This window comes from Perissodus microlepis, chromosome 11, assembly GCF_051167445.1.
Source record: "Perissodus microlepis isolate ML-2025 ecotype Zambia chromosome 11, ASM5116744v1, whole genome shotgun sequence".
Taxonomy (NCBI): domain Eukaryota; kingdom Metazoa; phylum Chordata; class Actinopteri; order Cichliformes; family Cichlidae; genus Perissodus; species Perissodus microlepis.
The window spans coordinates 22562821-22582146 of record NC_140471.1 but is presented as its reverse complement, the minus strand read 5'-3'; the positions used below and the strand labels follow the sequence as shown (position 1 = coordinate 22582146).

The following is a 19326-nucleotide window of genomic DNA, read 5'->3' as shown; positions in this document are numbered from 1 at the left end:
TGCATTTTCCTTGTTTTTTTTTCCCTCCCACATCATCATCCCCCTCTTTTCCCTCCCACAAAAAAAAGCCTGAAAACGAATCACACACAACATAACCTGTGGTACAGAACTCTTCATGGTTGCTTAAATGGAAAACTGATTCGGTTTTAACACTCTCCCTCATTCAAACTGCCAGGAAAAGGTAGGATGCATCCCATCCCAGATTAAATCTTACTGTTCTTCGGGCTAACACAATGGAACAACCACGGCAGACGAGACACTTTCTACTCAACCCACGAGTTAAATTTACCACCTGAATTTTAGGATTTCTGTTTCAACTCTACATGTAAAAAGTTTAGTCAGTGCACATTCACTGTATAGGGCTCTCACTGAAATATCAGGTGGTAAACTGAACTCAGTGAAGTCTGGGATAAAGTAACAACAGAATAAAACCTTGGCTAAAGCTGGGAAGTTGACCCAACCAAACCCAGATTTATTATCTAATGCTGTGTGTACTTTTGAGGAAATAAGAGGTGACCTGGGTGTAGGTACATTTCCCTCTGCTCAACATGGCCTTTTCACACTGAGGGAGAATTAAACATCAAGTAGATTAATGTCTCAAATCCTATCTTTAAGAGTTGTTTACAAGTTTATTAATTTGTCACAAACATGAAGGCGCAATAATAATGCATTTTCCTTGACACGTTAACTTAAAAACATTTTATTTGTAAAGAGAGGGAGTCAGAGACCAGTTCAATTGCATAGCAATTTAATCCATGTCCAATAAGGACTCTTTCCCTGTCACAGGGAGAGGCCCTGTGGTCACTCTCAATCAGCGTTTTAAATCGACCAAGACAATATCAATAAAACTATTGATAACCGCTCACTATCTTCAATAGTGACCATATTTAACAGGCATTGTAGGATCTTAAAAGAAGCCATTCCTACACACCATGACTAAATGTCCACTGTACGCCCCCATTCTAAACCACCAAATTACAGTAAATACGAGATGGGCAGTTTACTTAATCAAATCCAAAAGTCTGTTTTGTGTCAAGTCAAAAGGCTTCCAGGCTGATGTCGGGTAGGTGGTACAGAGAATCGTGTTGAAACGGGAAAAAAAAAAGACAACTAAACATGAGAAACATGCATGGGGTAGGCTTTCCTAATGCCACATACTGAGTGTGCACACAGACAGGCACAAACGCAGATCTCCAACGAGAACCCTCCCAGCTTGTGCAGCGCGATGCATTTGATCAGACCCACGGGGCATTTTCTTTGGTCAAAAGCAAAGCACTACATGAGGAGCAAGGGCTTCACATTTGAGATGCAGCCTATACAGACACCAGTCTCCAATCTCAGGAGAGGGTTTCTACTACACATCACAATCTCTATCCACAGTTTGGAGTTCAGTCTCGGAATGTCAACAGCAGCACATTTTGTCTTTTCTGTCCTTTTGTGTCCCTCCGTCCGTCCGTCACTGCAGGTCTCGGTCTTCCAGGTACCTGTACTCGAAGGTGAACCCCTCCTTCTTTCTCTGGCCCCATTTCTCGTAGTCAAAGTAAATGTAAGTGCCCTAAGGGAACAGCAGAGTGGTAAGAATAAAAAAACCTTAATCAACACCACAATGACAATAAATCGGTGTGCGAAGATGAACCCGCACCTGTTCAAACTCATCGGTGATGGTCTTGGGCTCCTCGTGCCTCTGGAACCACATCATGTACTTGGTGTGAAACCTCCAGGACTGTTTCTTCAGAGCCTTGGCAGACAGATACTGAGCCTTGGTACCCTGAGAGAGAAGTCAATAAAACCATTATGCTCACAAACTTTAACAGATCACAGAAAAAAGACATTCAGGGTGTTTAGTCCGTTTAATTCAACTCTGTCCTTCTCATTAGCCACGTGCACTTTTTGTGTGATGCGGCAGTGCACCATAGATGTCCAGATCACAAAAACGGTCAGTACGGGCAACCAACTATAGCTGTAAAATTATTGTAAATTTTCCACCTTATATAGCAAATCATTCTGCTCCCGTCCCACATCTAACCAATAAGCTGACTAAAAGTTTTCACATGGTTTGTCGCGATGCATTTTGGTTCGCGCTGAGGTTTCTTTGAGTTTTTTTGTGTGAAAAGGAACCAAATCATAGGAAAAAGCTCCAAGTTTACAAACTCAAACAATCAAACCGATTCGTGTGAGTTTACATGGAGAGTGTTTACCTCCAGGTAATAGAAGATGAAGAAGAGAGTTTCTGTGGACAGTCTCTGGTAGAACTCTATGGAGTCAGAGTGATGAGGTGGGACCTGATGATGGAAGGGCAAGGTGGGACATGGATTCCTCATCAGGTATTGCCTTTAAGACAGAAACAGAAAACTCTTTAATGAATGCCACTGATCAAAGCATACTTCAGCTGTGCTAATTTCTGCTCTAACAAAGTACTCCATCCACACTACTCAAAACCACACGTGAATATTCAGAACTTTCTATTGGTGTCAACAGATGTCACAAACACTTTAAGGTACAACAGGTTCATCTTTTTGGTTATTGAGGTTCCGTTGCGAAGCCTCCAGTTGCTCCCCGAAACTGGTCATGCCGAGCAAGTGTGTGACCCTTCATTACCGAATGAGCATGCCCTGGATAAATTCTCCTTTCTGACTCTAATAATAGTAAAAATTTTAAAAATGAACTTCATAAATTATTCATTACAACCGAAAACTAGCAACTGAGCCCATGAAGTCACCAGAAAAGTGTTTACTTTTAAGCCACAGAGCAACGCAAAGGGCTCTTTGCCCCAAAATTTGTGCAACCACGGATATACAGTACTGTACCAAAGTTTTAGGCAGGTGTGAAAAAATGCTTTCAGACATATAAATGATCGTTTATTGGCCCCAAATGTATTCTGCAGCAGGATGACCCCAACATACAGCCAAAGTCATTAAGAACTATCTTCAACGTAAAGAAGAACAAGAAGTACTGGGAGTGATGGTATGGCCCCCACAGAGCCCTGATCTCAACATTATCGAATGCGTCTAGGATTACATGAAGAGACAGAAGGATGTGAGGAAGCCTACATCAAGTTCTCCAAGATGTTTGGAACAACGTACAAGCCAAGTTCCTTCAAAAAAACCCTACAAGAATCGATTCTGTTTTGAAGTCAAAGGGTGGTCACACCAAATATTTGATTTCTCTTTTGTTCATTCACTGCATTTTGTTGATTGATGAAAATAAACGAGTAACACTTCCATTTTTGAAAGCATTCTTTGTTTACAGCATGTTTTCTCACCTGCCTAAAACCTTTGCACAGTATTTTTTGAAACTGCAGAACACTGCACATTTATATGATAGTGACTTAAACATAAGGTATGCTTGCCCTAAAGCACAAACTTATTTATTGCCCTTCTGGAGACTAATGGGGACAATATTATTTCTTAATTTAATAAAACTAGTGATTAAGAACAAATTTGCTTAAAAAAAAAATTCAGGTTTTATGACAAATTTTAAGCTATCCTACATGTTTTTTTAGCAGAGCAATATGCATATACAATGCAAATTTTTCATATAATCAAAGTAAATTTGCAAAATTACTGTGAAAAAAAAGTGCATCTTTTCCCCCCCCCCTGACGCTAAAGGAAATTGTGATGGGCTCACCTGATCCTCTCAGAGTCAGAGGGGTGGGGCATGTGCGTCCATGCCGACTCCTGCATCGCCTGCTGGTAGAGCTGGTCTTTGGGGAGAGGGGTTGGACCCAGCGGACAAACACCGAGCGATGGGGGGATGTTGACCTCTGTCACGGACGGCTGAGGCGCGGCAGGTGTGCCAGGTGCTGCAGATGAACCAGAGAAGATATCTGCAGGATGCAGAAAAAGCAAAGGCTATCTTCAATTACACAAGAAGCCATAGCACCGCCTCACTTCCCATCATCTGTGTGGGGTATGGTTAGATGTGACTCTTAATGACAGGGCAAGCAACTGAAGGTAAAGTTTTAAGGTTATTCCTTTAATTGTACTAACTCTGTTTTTATAAGAGTAAGAACAATACAACAGTAAACTAATTACAGACATAATCTAGCCTCATGGTTGTAGCTTGAATCAAAAAAGGCCTTGACCTTAAGTTTGGACCTTTCTACACTCTCTTTCCAGGTACTCTGGCTTCTTCCCACAGTCCACAGACTTGCATGTTATGTTAGTGGGTGATTTTTGACTGGCCATGACTGTGAGTGTGAGCATGAATGTTGGTCAGTTGACCCTGGGGATAGGCTCCACCCCCCCGACACTCTAAACTGGATAACAAATGAACGAAAATGTGTGTGTGTGTTTTAAGATAAGCAATCCCTATGTGCCAATAACTCAGGCTCCAGACTGCTCTAAACTGTCTGATTTTTTTCTACTTCTGGCTGCCTCCTCTGTGAATCGAAGCATAAAAATGCCGAGCTGGAAAGGAGCAAAACAGGAACTTTCCTTCCTACACTTTGGCAGCAAAACTCATAATTATGTTCACGAAGCAGTAACAATCTGGCATTAAAAGGAAAACTAAATGTTACCAGAACAAAGGGAAATGTCTTAAATATGTCACACATAAAAACCTCCTGCCTCACAAAAACACCTGGCAGCAACAAGCTAATGTTTGTTATTTTCATAAAAGTCATAATAAATTAATTTGTAAAAAAAATACATTGTTTTTTTACACTTTAGGCTTAACTCTTTACGTTACCATGAGCAGTGTGTAAGAATGTTTTACTGTACTATTATTTAAAAAAAAAAAAAAAAAAAACAGGAAGCAGCATAAAAGCGTGATCTGCTTATTCATCATAAAGAGCTGAAAAAAGGTAAAAAAGGTCTGACCGTTTCGACCTCTATCCGTTATATGCAGGTTGGAAATCTCGCCATCCAGGCCTGATCCCAGCGCTGCTCTCTCCGCCATCGCCTTCAGAGAGCTGAGAGGTTCAGGTGCCTGAGGAGGGAACAAGGCCCCATTAATGTGAACACACAGAGGCTAACAAAGTCACATTAAACTGGGAACAGCCTACAGTTACTGGAGCTTAAAAGTAGAAGCACGATGAATGGGAGCATTAGAAGAAAGTAATACTAGAAGAGCAAACAACATATTAAATAAAGATCAGCTACTAATAAAACTTTTAAGAACAAGATGTTTTTCTGTCAGGTGCACTGCTCAAAGACAGGAGGGCCTGTCTAAATGTATGCATTCATCCCCTTAACACCTAGTCTATCATATTTAATACACACAGTTTTTTGTGAGTTTTTGAGACTTTAGAGCATCGGTGTGATTTTATTTTATTTTTTTTTTACACCTGAAAAAAAGATTAAATTGCAGAATAAATTTTTAAAAAAATTTAAGAAACAAATTTAAAAATGTAAAATCTAATACATTTTTAAACAAATTTGTCAGATTGTTCAATAAACTCCATTTTAAAAAATGCTTGGAATTTAATTTTCTGGCAATTATTTCATATATCAGGCTTATAGGGGTTATTACCTGTAGCAGAAAGGCTCCAAACAGACAAAAGTCAGGATCTGTGTGTTTTCTGGCAGTAACATGAGTAAGTACACAGTAAGTGTGTGTTTGTTATAAATGTGATAAGCAGAGGTTTGTGGGCACTCAGGGATAATTTAATAATTTTATACTCAGCAGCAAAAACTATGGATTCCAGCACAGACAGGAATGTCTCAATTCAAAAACAATTCAGTTAGCTGGTTATCTGCTGACCTCAGGAGCTCCTACATCAATCATATCATTCATATTCTCCATTTCTGATTTTGATTATGAGCCACTATGTTGTAATCATCCAAAGCAGACTTGCTGTGTGCTCCTATACAAACAATAAATCTGTTTGAAATCAACTGTGTGTTAAAAACGTTACATGATAATGATTCACCTCGTAGCTGATTGGATTGGTTCACAGATTAAACGTTTTTTCATATAAGATTTTTCTGGAAATTCACTTCCAGAAACAGAGCCTTTAAAAAGTGGGCGGTCACTGTTGAGCTGAACTGACAGACCTGATCAGAAAATGTTGATGGAAGTGCTCCTAGTAATGCTCCTGCTAACACTATGGCCTAATATTCTTGGTGTGATACGGCTGATTCAACAGTGTGTGGGTCATTTTTTTCAATATTTTACTGTAAATTTTCACTTATAATCACTGAAATGTTTCAGAGTAAAATGAATAACTGACCCATTATACTGCTTACTGCTGCACAACCCTTGAAGCTCAAAGTGACAATGAAAACAACTTAACTAACAGATAAGTTGGGTTCATTTAAAATGAAAAAGAAAGAAAAGACAACTTATCAGACCTGATAACTATTTACATTAACACAGTTTAAAATATCTCGCAGATAAAGGAAATCATTTATGTATGGTAAACAAAAGTAGAGCCATTAAATAAGGTATTCCTGTATAAAATATATTGTGTGCATGACCCCAGTCACTAATTTTAGCCTCTGAAGTTTTTTCTTCCACAAATGGAGCCTGTTTTAGCTGATTCAAGTCTGCAAGTTCATCCATGCTCCAAGCTAAAGATGCCAATGTTACACGCTCAAACTTAACCTCGTTGGTATGACTCACCTTTAGCCCCTCAGAGGCCTGTGAAAAGGAGTGGGGCCCGTTGAGAAGACTCCCTCCACCCGGTGTGCTGTCTGAGAACGAGGGGGACGGAGAACTGGGAGGCAGGGTGATGGAGCTGATTAAACTGGGACCATTGTCCATCCTGCAGAAGGTGGGGTGGGAACAATGGCGAGAAAGTTAAGAACCAGCATGACAAGAACAAGAAGAAACGTGTCAAGTTTCAGGAGAAATAACTTACGGCTGACTGGTTGAAGAACTGAGAGATGAGGGTTGGCTGCTTTGTGACTGGTTCGGTGTGCTTAGAGCCGATTCTGTGGAACTCTCCGCCACCACAGCACTGTAACCTGCAGGCAGGCGAAGGACACGTTAGAGCAAAAAAAACTTTTATAGAAATCTCACAATGAACTCAAGGACCGCAAAACTTCCACCTACTTGTGCTTCCATTTTGCTTCAGTCCACTTGGTGGTCTAGCAGGAGCAGAATTCACTCCTACTCCTCCAACCACACCAACGTTTCCTCCGTTGCCTCCCATCATGCCAACTACTCCTGGAGTAGAGCTGACAGAACTTGGGGGAACCTGAGAGGTACCAGGGGCCACACTTTGCCCAGGAACCAGACCCAAAATATTCCCACTCAGAGAGTTGTGGGCTGGACTGGAACCCAGCAAACCAAGCCCTGTTCCTGCCCCGTTGGTGGTGACTCCACTGGAGCCAGAGGTGGGTATGGAAGTGCTGCTCTCTGCTGAAATGCTTGACTGAGTGGTGCTGCTCAAACCCAAGCCTCCGGATGCTGCTGCCTGAGCATAAGGGGCAGGTGTTGAACCCGAAATGAGCCCTGCCATTGTGTTTAAAGGAGTGGGGTGGCCACCCATCCCTAGCCCTGGCATTTGATTGGCACTGCTTGTCCCAGTCATGCCAACTTTGCTCAATCCCAGGCCCAGCCCAAGTCCCAAACTGGATGCCGATGTGGGTCCAGATGTGGACTGTGACTGAGAATTGGGAGCTGATGAAGTGGATGTGTTGGGTGTAGGAAGAGAGGGGGCAGTAGACGTTGGGAGAAGTGGGTTGCTGGGTGGGCTGGGGGTGTTGTTTGAAGGGACTGAGGGTTTCGTCTGAGGTGGCTGCTGCTGCTGCTGCGACTGGTTTGGCGGCTGAGAATTCTGCTGCTGCTGTTGTGCAGGTTGATGCTGATGTTGCTGCACCGCACTGCTGAAGCTTCCTATAAGACTGCTGCTCGTGGGCACTGCAGGAATCCCTCCGACAACACTCGCCATGGACACAAGGGAGGAGGATGAGGAGGACCCAGAGGTGGTGGAAGAAGAGAAAGATGATAACAAGGATGGGGTGCCGTTCTTCACAGGTGACTGGAAATAAACATCAGAGGAAGGCATCTCAAGTAAAACTGACCAGAGGGCATGAACAGAGGTCTAAAATGCATAAGGAGCAAAGTTTACTGTGATCTATGGAGGCCCATATATGAAGGAAATGGAAAAAACTAAATCAGAAGTCTCCAACCATGGTCCCACAGAGAAACTCCATTTTAGTGCCTGAGAGGCCAAAACCCTTCAGCCACCATGGCTCACCAGGACCAAGGATGAAGAGCGCTGCACTAAACTGTTCATCTACTGACACAGCACAGATGCGAACCTCTCACCTGACTAACTTCACTGTCTGTCGACCGTCCCCTTTTCTTATCGTCCTCTGAATTCTCCTATAGGAGGAGATACTTTGATATGACAATCCACTTTTGAAATGTAGATTCAACATACTAGCCAGTGGATTATAATACAATGGGGAATGTGAGTGGGTTAACCAAGTGCAAACTTAAAGAGACAGGCATATATGCACAATTGTGTCAGAATGTTCTTTAACTATCCAACATCCCTTTAACACCAGGACCAAAACTTTAATGATAAAAAAAAAGACACAAACTCACAGCAGTGCAAGTGGCTGGGGATGGAGGGATGGGTGAAGAAGAGGTGGTGGAAGTGGGAGTGCTACTAGAGTGGAGATACACCTCATCTTCCACGTTGCCCTGGCCCGATGGAGAAGTTGCAACTAACGCTGCAGCTACAAGAGAAGAGTAGGACATAAAGATAAGCATCAGATATCATCATGACATCAACGATAATATTAGTGATGTAGTAAACAACTATTTTACTAAGTCATTGAAACAAGAAGAAAGAACAGACTAGTTGCCCAAAAGGAAGGAAACAATATGAAAACATTCAAAACACTGCAGGAACTGATGGATTTAGTGAAACCATGGCTGTGCCATGTAACACTGTTTACTAATCAAAACGTGGTTTAAATGCCACTGAACTGTGTGGCACTTTGTGTTGTGTACAACATGCACGCATGCAGATTAGTTTGCTGAGTGGGACCAACCAAGTATTACCAGCAGGTTAACGTCCATTTTCTCATCACTTCATTCGAGTCAGAGTGTATCAGTTTACTCTGACACAGCTAACATATAATCACTTTCTACATCCAATTACAATGGAGCTGTGCTGGTTCATCTATCTTACTTTGTACAAAACTTCCCAGTGCAGAGAGAGAGGGGCTAATCTACCAGAGCTGCACCCCAGGTAAGTGGAAGGTGGCATCATAACATCTTTGAACCAACAGGTAACTGCTGGTTTACATTAATGAAGTGAGAATAATTTCTTAACTGACTAGAATTTCTGGTATCGTAAAGCAAGAGCAGCAAAACTTAACCGAACACTCGCACACTAGACAGTACTCTACTTACGGATGTCCTCCAGGTCTAAGTCATCGTACAGGAACTCATTTTCCTCAAAGTCTGGATCTTGAGAGGAGTCAATGTAATATTCAACATCATCCTTGATCTTTTGGATTGCATCCACTGGCACGGAGTCATTGTCCAGCATTCGTAAAATGGTCTCCAACATTCGAATGTGGAATCGATGTCTCTCAATCAACCGCTTGAGCTCATCAATACGATCTTGCTTCTACAAGACAAAAAAAAACAAGTGTGTGTGTATGTTAGGATATATTAACCAAAAATTTAACAGACAGTTAAAATTTAACCAGACAGTTTAGAAACAGACATCCTTTCAGAGAGTGACATGGGATGACTCACCTCTTTATCACCCTTCTTCTTTCTTGTTTGAACTGAAAGAGATTCCACTTCACTTTCAAACTGATCCACCTGCATATTTAGAGTGTCTATTGTATTCTGCAGATGAGAAAAAAAAGAGTGTTAATTTTTTCAGATCTTATTAATTTAACCATGTTTTGGGAATATCTGTGGTTGATTTGATACAATTGTTAAGTTGTTAAGTTTTTTGTCTATGCCTTTTCCAAAGAAATGGTTAAAAAAAAAAATCACGCACAGAAGCATAGATAAACATAAATGTATTTACTGTTAGCCACTGTCCCGTTTCCTCCTTTTCCCTCTGAGCTGGATCCACTTTCTGAGCAAGCCCCAAGCCTTCTTTAGAGTAGGCTTTTGTTTTTGTTTCACGTTCCACCACCTTGAACCGCTCCATTTGCTAAAGAAAAAAAAAAGATCCAACTAGCTGTTAATTACTTCAGGTCTGATGTAACAATGTACTTTAGTTATACATAATATAAATGCAACACTTTTTTTTTTTTTTTTTTAAAGTACACTTGTGAAGATCCATACCGTTTCTATAAGTTTGCGGTTCTCAACTAGCTGCCTTTTGTCCTTGATCTCGTTTGAGGCCACCCATGTTTTTATTTGATCTCTCAATCGCTGAAAGAGCACAGATGGTGAGCATTTTAAAAATCACACAGCTAATTTTGAATACTTACATGGTCATTGTTAAACTTTCTTACCTGAAGTTTTTTAATCTCTTTCTTGAGGTCAGCCTCATATTTTTCCTTCTGATTTGCATTGGCTGCATTGTGGAGCTAAAATGTAAACAAATAATTTAAATACTGTGTGTCTTTTCCTCATTAGTTACTAAATAGACAAATAAATACAGAATGGAAGAATCTCTTACCTTCTGCCATATATCTTCAAACTGTTCTACACCTTCAGCTACTTTTTTCAAACATCTATCGATTTCACCTGCACAAATTCAAAAAATATGATGCATTACCAAAAGACCTTATAAACTCTTTCAAAACAGTAAGAGCATGCAAGAGGAAATAAGTTTCCTGTACACCAGCAGACCCTACAACGTGATTCATATTGTGCAACATAACTGAAGACAGTTTCTTTTACCTTGAAGTTTTCTCTTGTCAGCCATGGCTCTGACTACGACAATGTCCACATTCCGTCTGTCACGAAGTTATCTGGGTGAAGAAATCGAAGCGTGTGTCAATACAAACAAAAATCCCTCCAAAAGAGGAATCGTTACATCGCTTTCCACAGTGAACCTGACATTAACTCCATCTAGCTACCCGGCTGACGTTAGCAGCTAAATAACACCACAGCTTCAGAATTTAAGCACGCTCGATGAAAATAAAGTTTTCTATGGCCACTTCTCCATCCTAGTATTGTCATATATCACCTTGCTAATATTTCGAACACAAGTGACATGGTTGTCAGCTAAATTTAGCCACCTAGCACGCTAACGCTACTCAGCTAACGTTAACACTAGCCAGTAGCTTAGCCTCTCCACCTCGCTCGGTTCCTAACCGACCCGTTTCCTGGAGCTGCCCCGGTGCATGCTGACAGAACAACTTCATATTCATGCATTATTAATTTGGGGTCCAGCACAGTCTTTATATTGTGGTTTTGCGTTGTGAAAGGCACAATAATAACAGAATCCGTTCCAATCTCTAACATGCTAGCTAATGCATAAAATGCTAGTTAGCAGCTTAGCTTGCCAGCTAGTCAGATTTAGGAAAAAGGGATACTGGGTCAAGCCGACAATCTAGATTTATACTTGTGTACGACATTTACCTAGGGTATGGGATTTCGTTTGTCTTTTTTCAAATAGAGCCAAAACTAATTCCAGAAAGTCTTCTTTACTTCCAAATTGTGTTTTCTTTTCGACAAGCTCGCTCACTGTAATGTAGCTGAAGATGGACGGTAGCTAAAATCCCACCTCCTTGCTGGGATCCCGCCCTAAATCCAATCTATAAACTCTGATTGGATATATCTCACGCCTGTCATTGCGAAACATCCGCTGGAACGAGAACCAGCCATTGGCTCAGCGAAGTGACGATCGATGATCGACACAAAGCCACCGCTCCGCCTGAGGTTCACAAAAATGCAAATTTCTACATTTAAATAGTTATTTTTTTATTTTATTTATTTATTTTTTACCAACTTATAACTTCATTGTGTGGAAATTGTATACCTCGTTTCGTTATTTGAAAATGTATTTTTTAATTTAATTTCTTAACACTAGTTAGAATGTTGCAATGTAAAGGATTGAACAATATTTAATATAAACAAACAACCAAAACTTAAAAGATATGCTGAAATAAAACAGAAATATTCTAAATGTTTTGTGACAAATATCATGTTGATATTTGTCACAAAATCAAATCCATAGATTGGCATGCCGTTATTTAGCCACACCTAAAAATATTAACAATTGTTAGCCAATTATGACACACATATACTGTGTCACTCCATAACATATTTTCTCCTGTATGAAACAGAAAAATAACTAGTATAAAGTAATAATAATAATAACAACAATAATAATAATAATAATAATAATAATAAAGACAACATTTCTATCTCTGAAAATATAGTGCCACTTCATTTTCTTTGTGGCAGTTTTCTCCAAAATCTGATATGTCTGGGTATCTTTTACTGATTAGTATAGAATTAGACAGGCTAGTCTTTCTTTAACTACAATTCACATGCATTGGGCAAAAGCCAGACTTTAGAAAAGTGCATGTCCTGCAGAGCAAGTCACAGTGTTGGACTTAGTCTCAGGATAGGGGACGGGGACAAGGAATAACAATGTTGTGCAGTTCCTTTTAAAGACTGACATCAGGCCACCCTGATATATGCAGAAGAGCATATATAAATACAAAGAATGTCAAACATTGAAGCAGATGGGCTACAGCAACAGAACACCAGGTTAACCAAAAATGGATTACAGACAATTGGAAAAACACTATCCGGTCTGATGTTTCAATATTTGGATCATAGAATCAGAATTTGGCATAAACAACATCAAAACACAAATCCACCCTGCCTTTTATCAATGGTTCAGGCTGCTGCTGGTGTAAAGGTGTGGAAGATGTTTTCGTGGCACATTTTGGGCCATCATTTAAACATCATTTAAACGCCACAGCCTACCTGAGGATTGTTGCTGACCACGTCCATCCCTTTATGCCCACAGTGTACCCATCTTCTGATGGCTGCTTCCAGCAGGATAGTGCACCATGTCACATAGCTCAGATCATCTGAAACTAGTTTCTTGAACATGACAATGTTCACTGTATTCAAATGTCCTCCGCAGAGATTTGCATCATGGATGCGCAGCCTACAAATTTGCAGCAACTGTGTAATGCTATCTTGTCAACAAAGACCAGAATCTGTGAAGAATGTTCTTAGTGCCTTGCTGAATCTATGCCACAAAGAATTAAGACAGATCTAATGTCAAATGATCTGTCTCAAATGAAGGGGTAAGTAAGTGTATTGTGTAATGTTTATTTTAAATGTAGGTTTTTTATGTCATATTTAACACCTCTCTCACTCTCATATCTATATCTATATTTGGGGGGGGTGGTTAACAGTATTAAAAAGATGAATAAATGTCAAATTGACTGCTCTAGCATTTTTTTTTTTTTTATTTTAACACAGAAACAAACTGTAACCGAAACTTGTTATTCAGGCATAATATTTGTGTAAAAGCTTTCCATATAGGTACCATTTAAAACAATTAAATACGGTATGGGGTTGATTTTCAGGAACTGGCCTTGGCTCCTTAGTTCCAGTGAAGGGAACTCTTAATACTTCAGCATACCAAGACATTTTGGACAGTTTCATGCTTTAAACTTTGTGGGAACAATTTAGGGACGGCCCCTTGCTATTCCAACATGACTGTGCACCAGTGCACAAAGCGAGGTCCATAAAGACATGGATGAGCGAGCTTGGTGTGGAAGAACTTGACTGACCTGACTGACCTCATGGCATTCATCTTTGGGATGAATCAGAGCAGAGACTGCGAGCCAGGCCTTCTCGTCCAACATCAGTGTCCGACTTCGCAAATGTGCTTCAGGAAAAACGGTCAAAAATTTGGATAAACACGTTCCTAAACCTTGTGGAAAGCCTTCCCAGAATAGCGGAAGCAGTTATAGCTTCACAAGGTGGGGTGAAATCATGTCAAACCCTATCGATTAAGAATGAGATGCCACATTAGGTCCATGAGCATGTGAAGGCAGATGAGTGAATACAAAAGAGGGAAAAAACAAAATCACAGAAAAGGAAACCCAAACAGCACAGCGTAAAAGTTTAATATGACGACGAGTCCATCTGCTTACTCGGATAAAATCCTAACTCAAGTAATGATAGTAATACCCTGTCGTACTTATCTAATATGTCAGATATTTATCAAATCATGTTTTCAACATCATGTACTTGTCATAAATATGTTGCCATCAACTGTCAACTATAAAAACATAACCTCGTATATACAAAACAAATATACACATATATAAGGTGAATAACATCTCGTGTTACATGAACTCAATCTGTTCACAATATTCAAGTGAAACCACAACATTACAAAGATTGACTCAAGTAAGGCAGTGTTTTAAACAGTCCTGGAAACTGGGTGCTCTTATTCTAGTCACCATCGTCGTGATATCCAGGACAGCGGTTTGATCAATGAGACAGCGAGGTCGGGCTGGACATTTCTCCAAACTGTGACTCTGCCAACGCCGACATCTCCGGGTCGATCTGAGAAAAGAAGGTCCGTGATTTGGACTACCAGCATTTTAACATACCCACAGTTAAACGTCCACGGGCAGCATCTGATCAGGAAAGAGCTTTACTCACCTGTGGCTCTTTATCCTTTTCTTGACGAGGAATTCGATGCCTCTTTTTCTTTGTCCCAGCCACATGATGTGATGCTGCAGATGGAGTGGAACCGGAAACACCGTTGAGCTTTTCATCCTCTGCTGCAGCAGCCGGCTCCAAATGGGCTCCAGATTCATCCTGAAACAAAGGCAAGGGGAAAAACAAAATAGTATTCATAACTATCTCTGTAGGACCTTTCACAGTTTAGCAAGCAAAAGCAGAAGAATTAATACAAACAGAAAGCTGAAGGAAAACCCTGCCTACTGCCCTGGCCTGAAACTACCAACATCAGGAAAGGTTTCACAGAATGAGGGAGCCACAGGTTATTTTCCCATACATTTCTATATAGTAAGTCTTTTTGGACCCAGAGAAGTTGCGCTTTGGTATCCATTAAAAAGAAGGTTTAAGGCACTAACGCAGGGGTAGGGAACTCCAGGCCTCGGGAGCCAGTGTCCTGCAGGTTTTAGATCTCACCCTGGGTCAACACACCTGAATCAAAAGATTAGTTCATTACCAGGCCTGTGGAGAACTTCGGCTGTATCCCAATTCAGGGTCTGCAGCCTTAAAGGCTGCATTTTAAGGCCAATTACGTCACAGCGACGCGACGAAGACTGTCCCAATTCAAAGGCTGCTCGAAATGCGGCCCTCAAATGCGTCCTTCATTTCACTGAATTTTAAGGATGTGGTGGTGTAGACTTCGTGGCCCAACATATCCCAGAATCAGAATGCATAGCGCGGCGGTGGGTGTGGATAATTTTGCCGGAAAAAAAAACGGCGGAAGAGGAGCGGCTGAAGAGTAAACTTTTAAAAGTAAGTACTGAATATGATGTCACTTATTTATGTGCGAATGTTTAATAACAAAGAACATTAAAACATTACTGTTGGCCACATGTCGGGAAAGTTATGTGACATTAGTGACGTTTGTACTAACTTGGTTTTAAAGCCTTTACTTTAAAATATACGCCGTTCAATAGCTGAGCTTAATCTTACAGAGAATGTGATGATTTTATGGATATTTAAATTAAGCACTGAGACAAATTTAGTAATGCCAACATATTAAAAGAACAATATTTGTCTCTCATATATATAACACAGTTATATATACAGTGTCAAAGAAACCTGTCTTTGAGTGAAGATTTAAGGTGACAGGAAATATAAATAATATAAATAAATGCAGCTTGAATCTTTACTGAAGGTCAGTATTTGAAACAGAGTTCATTCACTGCTGTAATAACTAATAATGATTGAAATTATAACTTTAATATTGGCCATATTATATTTACATTACCAAAGTGAGATGACTTTAGTCTCATGAACAACATGAGCTAATTGTTATTTACTAGCTAATCTTAAATGACTGTTCAGTACAGAAGTTAAGCCCAATAATCAAGATTTCACAGTCAGCCTCAGATACTTATCAAATCAAAGCTCATGTAGAAACAAACAAACAAATGAACAAAACATTTTGTCCTTCATTTCTGTCAAATAATGCTGTATGAAACGTTTCCAGCTGTTAGTGTCATGGTTGCTAGGCAACCTGGGCAGCGCGACGGAGGGTAGACGTCCCATTTCACAAGCCTCTTACTTCGGCCTTAGCGGTCTTTGAGTACGCGGCCCTTGTGGACCGTTAAGGCTGCGTACTTTAAGGCTGTAGACCCTGAATTGGGATACAGCCTTCAAGATATTTTGAGGAGGTAATTTAGCCATTTAAATCAGCTGTGTTGGATCAAGGACACATCTAAAACGTGCAGGACACCAGCTCTCGAGGCCTGGAGTTCCCTAACCCTGCACTAATGCGTTGGCTTCACTTTTCATACGCAGAAGCTACTTCCATCTTTTATATTGTCTTTGATATCCACCCATGTTTGGTAATCCTTACCTCAAGCAGTATAGTGAGCTGAGCGTTTCTGTAGTCATCCCCGTGAGCATCTAAGGTCTTCATGAGGAATCTGTGAGAGTTAACACAACCCACAGATGAGCCATAAAGTGAGCAACTTCTCAGAAAACACACAAAATCTTCAGTTATTATAATGACAGTTTATACCTCCTTTCTTTCTTCAGACGTCGAGTAATTCTTTGCACTTGGTGAAGGCGACCCAGGATCTTCTGATTTACCTGAACAAAATGCATGTGTTGGATCAATGATGAACTGATATATCAGAATATTAAAGCAGCAGGAGAATATTCAGAAACCTTATTGAAATAATTACAGTTGAATCAGAAGTCAGGCCTGTGCGATGTAAGGTCGCACAAACCATTTACTAGATACTAGAATTTTAAACTTGATACAGATACTCAGGAAAACACTGAATACTCAATACTATGTTCGAAGCTACTACTATTACTAGTAAAAAAAGAAGAAGAAATAATTAAAAAAAAGAAAAAAAAGAAGAGGCATTATTTCTGAAGATTAAAACAATAAAAAAACAACAACAATAACATCAATGAGAGCAGTTTTTTTATATTATATAAAAATAAACAACCAAACAAACAATATTTTAGGTTGTGTGAGTCACTGCTGTGCTTCTCATGACTTTCACTGCTGATCAAATAGATTCATTAATGTTTCTGTCAGCTGTTTTGGTCTAGCTGCTGATACACTTCCCTCTGACTCAATCTGGCACTTAACAACACAATGTAACACTTTTTAGATAAAAGTAATGTGTTACTTTTAAATGAACACCCTCCATTAACATCACATGTTATGGGCAGGACTGGTACGGTTTGCTGCCTAGCCCTAACAAAGTTTTATTATTAGCCATAGTCACTACCTTAATAATAACTTAACAGATAGACAGATAATGTGGCTATTAGATAATAATATAACAGTAATGTGCCAGCCAGGTTAATGTTTATCATAACATTTTAATACTTCAGTGTTGTTGAAACTGGAGTTCTACTGACACCTCAAAGTGTTGTTTAGCTGCTAGTGAGGGGAGAGCTGTGTACCTGCCTGTTTGCAGCACTGCTGTGTGAAGCTTTGTTTCAGTGGTGTTGATCTGGTCATTTTTATTATTCACGTATCATTTTTTTTGACCATAACACACACCTGTTCAATTTCTTTACATTTCCTGCTCAGAGCCACATATTTCCTTTTGTCAAGAGCTCTTTTTTCTTCATCTTCTTGTGTTGTGCTCTCAAGCAACTCGGTGCCTCCTGGACCCAGCTCCACCTAAAGAAATACAAAAGCAGGATTCTGTTTTGTGTCTGGCATCACATTGTTTGTTCTCACAAGAAAACACTTTTACCTGTTCAATGTTTCAAAGCAAAACCCAAGTAAAGCAGAAAGTCATCTTATTATAGCCACATTATTCAGCAAGAGTTAGGAAATAAAAACTGCTATGCAGTGTATAATGAATTAGAAAGATTAATCTCCAATACATGTAAATGTGGGTAGCACATGGGAGTGTAACCATGTGCTTTGAGCCAAACTCCCCATATTCTAAAAATTCTAATGGGAAAGGAGAGGGGTCAATGATGTGTAAAGTAGCAGCTATTCAGTGACATTTTCATGCATGAGATCTGTGTCACAGAGGATCGAAGTTCATAGGGAGAAGGTCAGCTTTCTGAGTACTAATGTAGTCTCATTTCTAAGGGAAAAGACGGAGAAAACTAAAAAAGCTAAACTACTGAACCAAAAAAGAAGACAGAAAAAAATGGAGTAAATGTCTGTGAAGGATGAGTGTCTTGTTTAAACAAATATAATGACTGGTGTTTCTTCATTTAAAGGTTTTTAAGACCAGCATTACTATTATATTATATAAATTCTGCGTCAGTGTACTGATTCATATCTGCTGGCAACATCGGAGACCTGGTTAAATGAGCTGTGAATTTGTATTAATTGGCAAACTAACTAAGTGTTACCACGTGTGCTAACATGACAAGCAGCTTTATAAAGATCAATAAAATTACCTCTCCCGGTCCCAGCTCCACACCACCAGGCTCCAGTTCTGCTTCCAGGATGTGACCTCCAAATAAAGGAGGCAGAGCCAAGCCAGAAAAATCCTCCATCATCTGGAGGGAAAGAAGTTTCTCTGTTAATGTAAACAGCCTGTGCAGCGGTTATGAGTCATTCATCAAGAAGAAATACTAGCAAATACACTGGGCAAATAGGATTCAACGGCCTCACTGCCTAGGGCCAGCAATGATGTTTTAACCACTCAGTTTGTCTGTGAAGCAAAGTGGCTGAAATTGACCCACGTGGACAGCAGCTGTCCTCTGACTTTATAGCGGAAATACCTGCAGCAAAAGAGGTGCTCAGGATTTACTCCGCTACACTTATCTTAAAGATTTAGTTGCACATTATTTGCCGATATAAACTTATAACACAAAATTTAAATCTACTATTTTACTGCGCGATGCTGAGATCTGGATAGTAATTACAGTAACTCAACAGCTGTTTGTGAGTCAGTAAAAGCCTGATATAGTGGCCGGGGTTCCCAGTGGAGTAAAAACGGCTGAAAATTTCAAATCAAGAATTTCCCGTGTTTTAGACTTCTGATGTCACCAAGCCTGATTATTGTTTAGTACTAAAACAATCCATTAGTCTAATAGTACTTACATTTGTTAGCCCCGAAACGATGTTTTTAACGTGTGTTTAAAGCGACACTTCGACCAGTGTCATCATCAACCTGAGCACAAGCTGCGTACAGTGTCGTTTTCTCTGTTTAGCTTTAGCTAAGGCCGTTTAATAGCATGATAGCTGACTTAAATCAATCCCGAAGCTTCCAGGGATCCTCTGTTTCCCTCTCTCTGTTTTCGTGCGGCGGGCGCAGGAATTAT

General features: G+C 40.1%; 2 protein-coding genes across 3 annotated transcripts; both read right to left on the bottom strand.

Annotated features, from left to right (window-relative positions):
* Positions 1 to 684: 684 nt before the first annotated feature.
* Positions 685 to 11618, bottom strand: cnot3a (CCR4-NOT transcription complex, subunit 3a). Of its 2 annotated transcripts, XM_084943631.1 has the most exons (18): positions 11461 to 11618; positions 10777 to 10847; positions 10553 to 10620; positions 10386 to 10460; positions 10213 to 10302; positions 9950 to 10078; positions 9667 to 9762; positions 9316 to 9535; positions 8500 to 8633; positions 8218 to 8274; positions 6997 to 7927; positions 6803 to 6908; positions 6565 to 6706; positions 4821 to 4929; positions 3628 to 3826; positions 2199 to 2331; positions 1643 to 1768; positions 685 to 1555 (listed from the first exon to the last, which is right to left on the bottom strand). In XM_084943631.1, exons 2-18 carry the CDS (start codon positions 10799 to 10801, stop codon positions 1457 to 1459), a joined length of 2739 nt encoding a protein of 912 aa, XP_084799757.1. In that variant the 5' UTR covers positions 10802 to 10847; positions 11461 to 11618; the 3' UTR covers positions 685 to 1456. The 2 variants fall into 2 exon arrangements, with proteins under 2 accessions (XP_084799757.1, XP_084799758.1); XM_084943632.1 differs by lacking the exon at positions 8218 to 8274.
* Positions 11619 to 13963: 2345 nt separating this feature from the next.
* tfpt (TCF3 (E2A) fusion partner) lies at positions 13964 to 19326 on the bottom strand. Its single transcript, XM_084944758.1, has 7 exons — positions 19106 to 19326; positions 18457 to 18558; positions 17594 to 17716; positions 16589 to 16659; positions 16424 to 16493; positions 14524 to 14682; positions 13964 to 14424 (listed from the first exon to the last, which is right to left on the bottom strand). The coding sequence occupies exons 2-7, from the start codon at positions 18556 to 18558 to the stop codon at positions 14350 to 14352; spliced, it is 600 nt and encodes a 199-aa protein (XP_084800884.1). The 5' UTR covers positions 19106 to 19326; the 3' UTR covers positions 13964 to 14349.